Source organism: Aythya ferina (genome assembly GCF_964211825.1).
Source record: "Aythya ferina genome assembly, chromosome: 5".
In the NCBI taxonomy this organism is placed as follows: Eukaryota; Metazoa; Chordata; class Aves; order Anseriformes; family Anatidae; genus Aythya; species Aythya ferina.
In genome coordinates, this window is record NC_140301.1 from 51,093,690 (window position 1) to 51,102,833 (window position 9,144).

At 33.7% G+C, this 9,144-nt stretch overlaps 1 protein-coding gene across 2 annotated transcripts in view; it reads left to right on the forward strand.

Annotated features, from left to right (window-relative positions):
* The window catches only part of VRK1 (VRK serine/threonine kinase 1), a 51,581-nt gene extending 42,752 nt beyond the window's left edge, over positions 1-8,829 (forward strand). For both annotated transcript variants that reach the window (XM_084520721.1, XM_084520720.1), the window contains exon 13: positions 7,470-8,829. In XM_084520721.1, coding sequence (XP_084376847.1) covers positions 7,470-7,552 — 83 coding nt within the window. In that variant the 3' untranslated portion in view covers positions 7,553-8,829. The remainder of the gene's footprint in view (positions 1-7,469) is intronic.
* Positions 8,830-9,144: the final 315 nt, after the last annotated feature.

Below are 9,144 nucleotides of genomic sequence, written 5' to 3' on the forward strand. Positions count from 1 at the left end.
CTTTTTAGAAACGTTAAGATTTTTTTTTTAACTAAAGGTATTTGGGAAGTTACATGTATTTTCAGCATCCAGTGGTTAAAACCAGTGATGAACACGAATTTACATTTAAACATTCTTTTGCTAACTCAATAGATTTACAAGTGAAATGGTACTAATTTTGCCTTTTTCTAGTACTTACCTTAATGAATGCCAAGCAGGGGTGGGGAGGGCTTACCAAATTATTTTAGATAGAGTGATGCATGTACTTCTTCATCTCATTGTTTTCAAATTTGGAATTAAAAACTTTACCACTTACAACATGATCATAAATCTGTGTTGAAGGAAAAGGCAACTCTTTCATAATTTGATTCTGGTGCTTTTGATAAATTGGAAATAGCTGATTACAGAAATATTTAGAACTGTAGTTCCAAATCTGACTGGTTTTAAGTTCCCGTGGACTTTCCTTCTACTTTATGTGGTAAGTCCTGTGACTAAAAAAAAAAATCCTAGTTTACTGTCCATTAAAAAGGATAATTTTCCCGATGCATCTTAATTGTAGAAATTAAAGTTTAGTCATACAAGAACGTTTACAATTTTTTGAAATGCTATTTCATTATAGATATGTCTGGATAGGGTTTACTCTTGAGGTGTTCAAATAACATCTCATGAGTATTTGGACTTACATGGCAAGAAGATTGATGCAGACTCTTGCTGTTTGGCTAATTGGCGTTAACTGCATCTGATTACTCAGTTTGTCCAATCCAGTCCAAAAGATTAGTTGGCCCCAAAAGACCCTGATCCAGCTGTGCAGCAGTCTGAGCACACCATGGTGCTCAGTTGTCTGTAGGGACTCTGCCAGTACAAAAGTCTGTTACTGCTGAGATTAAGGAGACCCAGACTTGGTAGAGGAGAAAGAAAGAGCAGAACTAAGAAAGGACAAGCAGGCTTGTCCCGTGAAAGGTAACCTTACAGGATAATATGGATGATGTTGAAATAGTCAATCTCTTTCCACCAAGCAAAATACAATCAAAAGATATCATTACTATTTGAAAGGTTTTTTTTACACTTCATTATAGTTCCATTTTCAGTATTAGCCTCCTTCATGTAAAATATGCAAATTTGTAAGTGATGATGCTGTTAAAGCAAAATACCAAGTTTTGGCATACACTGTACATATCCACCAACGCTTCTGCAGGGCTGTACTGCATAATATTAATAGTTCTAGTATGCTTTTTAAAGTCAATGTATGGAATAGGCAGCTACTATAAGGAACTTTTGTGAAAATAGCATAAATACTGCAAAAATAATAGTTTTCTGAGAATTTGTAAACAGTCCTATGTTCAAAGCTACCACCACTGGGAGTTTTCTTTAATCTTGGGGTCGATGAAGATTGGGTTGTATCAAACAGAATTTTTTATATGAGCTTTTTTCTTTCGTGATTTTTAAAAACATTTTTGGTTTTTATTAATTGGAATAATATAGAGGTAATATAGAGTGAAGTTCTAACATAAACGTGACATATAAAGTCCTGCATTTTTTAATGGGATTTTTTAATAGGTAATACTGCTAGGGGTAGGAACTGTGTGTGTCTGTATTGCTGTACAGCAAGCATCTAACATGGTAAGGCCTTAACAGAGGTCGTTTGGTTACTCTTGCAGTATAAAAAAATATAACCATGTGAACAGCTCTATGTGAAAACAGTTACACTCATGGATTGGTTAGAAGGCATTCAAAAGTAGAGGTTTAATAGCATTTCTCAATTAATAGGTACTTAGCATTATGCTTATTTACATTGTGTGGCTTTGCATAAATCAGTCTCTGGGGTTTTTGTCCTAGAAATCTTTTCTTTCGTGATTCAAGCAAGATTTATTACTTAATGTTGGATTAAATCTATACTCAGGTTCATTTTTGTATTTACAAAATTATTGATCTTGTTCTCAAACCTTAGGAGAAAGCAAATCATAGGGGGGTTTTGAGCTTTTTTGTGGTACTACTTGTTCCTCATCTTTGTAGCCTACACCCATGCATATGTTATAGGTCAATTCTTGCCTCTTAATTTTATGTCTTTGTGTAAACATTTTCAGAAAAAAAAAACAAAAAACAAAAAACAGTACTTTACAATAGCTATAATAATTATAACTATTATAAGTCTGTTATTCTTTTGTTGTTTCACTTATATTATCCTGCTCATGATGATAAGTGCCAAATTTAATTTTTTATACGTAAAATATGGGAATGCTCCTGTTTATATCTGTGTCTACTTGGAAGACAGTTTTCTATTTAGCGTTCATCAATGTTTTAAGCATTTTTCTGTGCATTTTTTTCTGAGTACTTTTAAGACCTGAACACCTTTAAAATATAAGTACATTAAAGTTGCATGTCATGGAACACCTTTCTTTCATTTGTTGCTAATGAAATGTAACATTTTAAGTGAATTAAAAAAAAAAGTAAGGAAAACTTTCCATGGAGTAAGTTTTTGTATAATCACTTCACTTGTTTTGTGTAATCACTTTTGCATAGCTTCATCATTTAAGAATAAAAGTGATGTCTATTTTTCTTGTTTTTCTGTGAACTGAAGATACACTGCAGTATTCCGACCAAGTACTGCAATTCAAACTCAGATATAAAATTTGAAATACAATTTTTTCTCCAGAAAATAAAAAATTTATTTGTAGTGTAGTGACCCAGAATTTTACAGAGGATTATAACCTTTTTTTTAAGATTTAAGTAATACTAAAACTTATTTCATCTTGCAAATTGCTGTGTGATGGAGAGAAGGGCTATTTTTACATACACGCTGCGTGTGATTACTGATTTATGTGTATAGGTACAACTGTGTTTTAATACCTCTTCAGTAAAGCTGTTTTTACAAATAGAAGTAAATCAGTCTTTCAGTTTTATCTAGAACAACTTTGTATTACATTTTTAACAGAACATTCGTAGATTCAATGTTATCTTGAGGAAATATGCAAGTAGAAAGCCATAGAATAATATGTTCTTGTGTCCTGATGTCTTCCCATTTTTTCCAACAGAAGTGTATTGGCTTTATTTGTTATAGGAAACATCTATTGGGAAATGGGACTCAGGACAGTACCAAAAGCCAAACACATCCCACAACTGTACAAACTTTATTTCTCTTCCCCCACCCTGCAATCATATATTTCCTGGAATTCAAGTCATATTTCCCTTCTTCTGGTCTCTGCTCCTTTTTCTGACTCAAATTTCAGATTTTTTTTTTTTGTAGAGGAAAGAACTGCTGAGAAGAGGGAACAAACCAAGTAACCAAAACTGCTACCTGTTGCCCTTGCAGTCTCTTCAGCAGTCTTCTAAATACCGGAAAATTATTGTTTGAGAAGTGTTATGCTACAGGGCTTCATCAGCTATGCAGTGTTCCCTGGATAAGCTGGGAAAAGGCCTGCCAGAACTATATACTCATCTTTACCTTTTTTTCTTCTTGAAGGAGGGAAAAAAAAAAAAAGAAACCTTACTGTATTTGATCAATGTGCTCAACTGCTTGTGCTTCTTTTCTTTTGAGGTCAAAAAGTGATAGCTATATTGTTTAATTATGATTGTGGCAAGTGTAGTTTAAGAACTTGTACAGACTATAATTGCTGGCACCTTCCAACCATTCTACAGAGCCTTTGCATGTACTCAGTCTTTGGAAGGTGTAAATTCAGCATATGCAAGTGATGCAGTTGCTCACCTGCAGCATTCTTTCTGCTAGATATTTTTTTTCATTTACCTGATATTTGCTTCAAGTCTAAAATCTGTATGTTGTGCTGTTTTTAAATATTCTAGGCTATGATATGTGATCTAGCAGTCACCTGTGACACCTACATCATACTTGATTTCATCTGCTTAGTAGTGGTGTTTTCATGCTCAGAATCTCTCACTGTCCATTTTCATCAAAGCTGACAATTAAGTGGGAAGCTTGGGACTATCTCTGCTTGTTTTTACCAAAGAAACCTTTGTCATTTATAGAAAATTTTCTTTTTTTTTTTTTTTTTGATTCAAGTACACTTTTGTGTCTCTTTCTGCAAGTGGAATGAGAAGGGTGTGCAATAGAATTGGAAAACAAGATGAGAAGGGACATGAAAAAGTGGTGGGCTCCATACACCAGCTTAAGGACAGGATTTTCTGCCTACACTTTTGTTAATCTTGATACATAGCAAATTTTCCTTTTAAAACCTCCATGATGAATATTCTAAAACATGTCTGGTCAGTGCCTCTTCTAATACTTAACTATCCTTGTTACTGAAAAGGGCTTGATAAGATGAAATGTTTTCTTTTGATACTTTTAGTAGTTACGTTGAATTGTGCTTATTTTTTGCAGCAACCTTTGTTGCAGATTTGATGAGTACGAAAAGCTGCACCATCACATCTCCCCTTTTTTTCCCCTTTCTACAGATAAGCTAAATAAATTCAATTCTTTTTATTTTTTTTTCTGGGGAGCTAGAAATAATGATCACCACTCCAGTTTTTTTTTCCTCATTTTGCCCTTCAAGAAAGCTGAAAAATGAGAAGTGCCGAAAACTACATAGAGTGCTGCTGGGTTTCTTTTGTAGTATTGCTTTATAATACTGTTTACATGGAGAGGATCAGATACTATAGTCAAGTTGTCTAATAATTCCTCTAGAGCCTGTGGGACTCTATACCACTGCTGAACTTTGTTACAGTCTCAAAACAAGCTGTGCAGTGACACCATCTGGTTTATTTTTGCCTATATTAATTCTTCCTCATTTAAATTGCTTTCTGAACGTAATTCAGTTTAATCTGCTTTGTAAAAGCCCTCTCCCTTGCTTGTAGTAGCTTTGTTTGCACCCTCATTTGGTGCTGCCCACACAGGACTTGCTGTTTTCAGAAACAGAACTGATGTTTCTTCTACAGGAAAAATTTGTGGGAAAGGGGCAATATATGTTAATGGGCTAACTAATTTTGAAAAAAGCAGTTGAGGTTGTTGGTATAGACCTTCAGTTCTGAAATAGCTGCAAAATTTATACCTAAATGTGTTGACAGCAGTGGTTTTTGTTTAACGTAAGTTAATCAGATACTTAAAGATAGTATTTCTGCTGTGTAAGCTTGAAATTATGAATAAAGGGCCATGACAAGTATTTTTTTTTTTTCCTTTTTGGTATGATCCAATTGGAGATTCTCTATGAGTGTGTTTATTTAGAAAAGCTTTGAAAAGAACTCATTAATGATGAAGGCAAATTTGGAGGCAGGGTGGCTGTCTTTTTGGTGTTCCAGCACGGGCAATTAGAAATGGGTAAGCTCTTTCTGAATGAGGAATTAGTAAGCTTCATTTGCTTGTATTGTTCTCGACTACATGAAATACTACATTCCTGAAATACAAATATGAAAACTAGATAATACATTCTTTTTCTTCTGTAAATAAACACCCCATAGTGTTTTCCTTTCTAAGGTCATTGTTTTCATAGACAGTCTTCCTGATATTAGAGCATGAATTTCACCTGCCTTTGCTGCATAAGGTTATGTGATTTATAATCTGATGAAAACAAAATCAGTTACCTCAGACGAAACTAGGGAAGAGTAAGTTTTTTTTTGTTTGTTTTTTGTTTTTTTTTTTTGTTTTGTTTTTTTTTTTAAGGAGAAAACTTTGGTTATTCTCTACTTTCTTTTGAAATACAAAAATTCTAGGGAAAAATCTTAGGATGGAGAATGGAAAACCAGTACGGTTGACAGGATAACTGAACATACCGGCCACTATAAGGACTCAATTTAAAAGCTCACAAGAGAAGTGTGTTGCTAGAATTCACAACTATACTTGCTGAAACATTGTGTGACTTGAGTTTAAATATAAACTAATACTTAAAGGTATTGTGCATGTCATCTGGGAGCAGGAATGATTTACATAGTTAAGCTGCCACTTTAATTTGATACCTGTTTGTATAGCTTTTTGGCTACCAGAACTTCTAAGGGTACCAGAATGGATCAGATTTTTATATAGCAGTTGATGTTGGGGGGTGTCTGGTGTTTTGCCAGAATAGATCTTTCATTGATAAAGCTGCTCTTCTCAATAAGAAATCATCCCTAGAGCTGTCGGTTATTTTGTGATTTATTAATCAAAGATGCATTGTCTGACAAAATCTATTTGTAGTTTTATGTTGAATGCAGCAAATGATTTTGGACAAAAAATACTTCTTCATTCTCCGTTTCATTTTCAAGAATGGGAAAATTCTTCAGAGTTGATCTTGGCATTTTCAATTTCCAAACAACATTTTAAGAGCAAATTAAGTTATGTAAAATAGAACAAACATGAAAGCAAAATAGGCAATAATTCTTTGCTTTTCTTGGTGTGGTTTTGGTTTTGGGTGGACTGGAGACTATTTTGGTTTGTTGAGCATTGTTCTTTGCTTCCTTCTTTCTTCCAAATTTACTCATTGAGCTTGAATGATCAGTGACTCATACTGCTCAAAGGCTGTTGTTGTCTTATGCAAGAAGCTTTTTTCTAAAGGACTTCCATGAAACTCAATCTTACATCATTTCTGTGTCAGTAACACAGATCAGGAAGTTGACAGGAACTTTAGGGTTATATATAGGCTAACAGGGAGAAATTTAGATAGGCATATTGACTTCAAGGAGGAAATTGGGATTAAAAAATAATCATGAGAATACCATGAATAGAAGATGAAAAACATGTAATTGCTACTGTGTATCTGAAAATGGTAGCAAGTTTTATTATATATATATATTTATATATATATATATATATATTTATATCTTATTTTCACAAAAGTGACAGGATGAATGTGATTCATGTAAATGAGCTGCATTTTTTTCCCCTTTATTAGTGTGGTCTTAAACAACCTGCCTGCCAGGTTTACTAAGGCTCTGTTCATTTCAAAGCTATTTAGATGGCTATGTTCATTATGGTTTTTAATAAAATGTTGTCAAATAATAGCTTTGAATCTGAAGGTTAAGTTGCACTGATATAACAATGATGCCAAACAAAAGTCTTTCTTCTACCTTTGTGCCTTCTACCAACTCTTTCATAAGCTTGGTTCAGAATGGTCTAGGCAGCTGCAACTTATTAAATAAGCCATCAGACCAACAAGTTAAGTTCTTTACAAGGTTACAGAGCTGGATCAACTTAGCACAAGGTTCAGAGGGCACCAGAAATGACTCAACAGTGGGAGGGATCACAGAACAGGATTTTGGCATACAGGGAGGAAGGACGAGTTTACAAGTGGAAGAGGACCTGACTCTATTTTTTGGTGGAGGTGAGCTGTTAAATTGGCTCAGCAGTATGTAACTGTGGTTTGAGAAACTGAAGTGCATAATGTGTTTTTTTCAGTACAATATTGGTGCACAGAAATTGTGGTAAATTCCTCTGATTTTTCCCTCATGTAAATCAAAACTAAATGGATAATTGGAGTTGGTCTATCCTCTTAAAATATTGCAAAGAATCTTCTTGTAATCCATTTCTATTATTTTACAGAAAATGTTGTCTTTTTTTGATTGAATTGCAGAAGCAGTAGCTACCAGAACACGGCAGATGACCTCACCAAAAGCCAAGAAAGGCACAGCAACCAGGAAGAGAGTTCAGAAGTAAATAATAAATGGAGCAAAAAAATATGTTGCTCTTCAGCTCATCTCTGTTTTTTTTTTTTTTTTCTTTTAGTTACTGCAGCACTGGAATCTATTACTTTCCTTTTTACATGATCACTCCTGTAAAAAAGCAAAAAACACCCTTGGACTGCTGTTTGTACCTGTTTTTTAAGAATAAATGTTTTATTAAAATATTTGAATAATTTATGTATACTTTAGTACTGATGCAAAATTTTGCCAACTTTAAAGTGAGGATGCATTTTTATTCTTTAAGACATGAATTTGTGTATATAAAAGCAAACTAAAAGAAAGTTGTTTTTTCTGCTTTATAATGTAGAAATGAAGCATCAATGTAGTTTTGTTATGGGGACTTTTTAAGGAACCGTAGTGTATCTGATTTCTTTAAATTTTGATTAAATTCAAAACAGGTCACTTTAGATGTACATTCAGATGATAACAGGAGTCTGAAATGATAGAGACATCTTTTAAATACTTCTCAAGTGTTTCAACCAAGAGAATACAAGAAAAATCACCTTTCCTTTCTAGTTTGTTACAAAATATTTAAATAATTTTTCGTAGGACAGGTACTGAATATTTTGTTTTTGCATGGTGTTTGTATTATTTTCACATTATTCCCATTATCCAGAGTTTCTCTGGAAAGAAAAAAGAGACCAGAACTTCAGACATAAGGCCCAGGGCATTAAAAAAAAAAAGAAAAAAAAAAAAAAGAAAAAAACATGCCCCTCCTCAACCCATTCCTCAGGTTTTTGTTTTATACCAGTAAAGAGGCATTATAAATGTGAAGAATAACTTTGTAAGCTATCTCGTTCTAGTGAAAGCCTGACTTATGCTTCTCATAAGAAAATAATGCTTTACCTTTATTTAATAGTCAAGAAACTTGTAAGCTTACAAAAACTTTTTAAAAGCACTTCTTCGCTTGGCTTTGGGTCTTCAGTGTTGTAAGTCAAAAAATGCAGTATTTAATTTATGTGAAATACCATTACTTTTCATTTAGATACGACAAACACATATAATTAGGGCATGAGCATAATTGTCATCAGGGAGACTGCTTTATGAAGTTTGGCAAGCCAAAAGGAACCCATATGAGCCAATGGATTGTGTTTCCGTGTGGATGTCCAGTGTACCACTCAGCTGGCTGTGTAATGCTTGGATAGCTACACACTGAAAAAATGTGCTCTAGCATCAAATGCTGAATGAATGATGAGCTTATGTTTTGAAAACAGGGTGTGTGTTATTTTCAAATAAAACTGGAAAAACATACTTAGAAATTGTAGTGCCGTGGCATTTTGTGGTGACTGGTCTTCGGACTTGTTTTCTTAGGTAATAGCAAAGTGTGCCTGATGGCTTTAAGCATAGCATTCTATTTCAGAAGTAACAGTAGGACTGCTGAAACCCCTCATATGTAAATCTCAAATCAAGCTGCTGTTTTAACTCATTTAATAATTTTGTTCAAAAAGTGATAAACTATTCTGAAGAACTATTATCAAGAAAGTATATCGTATTCTCTTGTCTTGCATACTCAAAGCTAACGTCTTTCTTTTATACTTTACTTGTTTGACATTTTAGTAGCTTGTT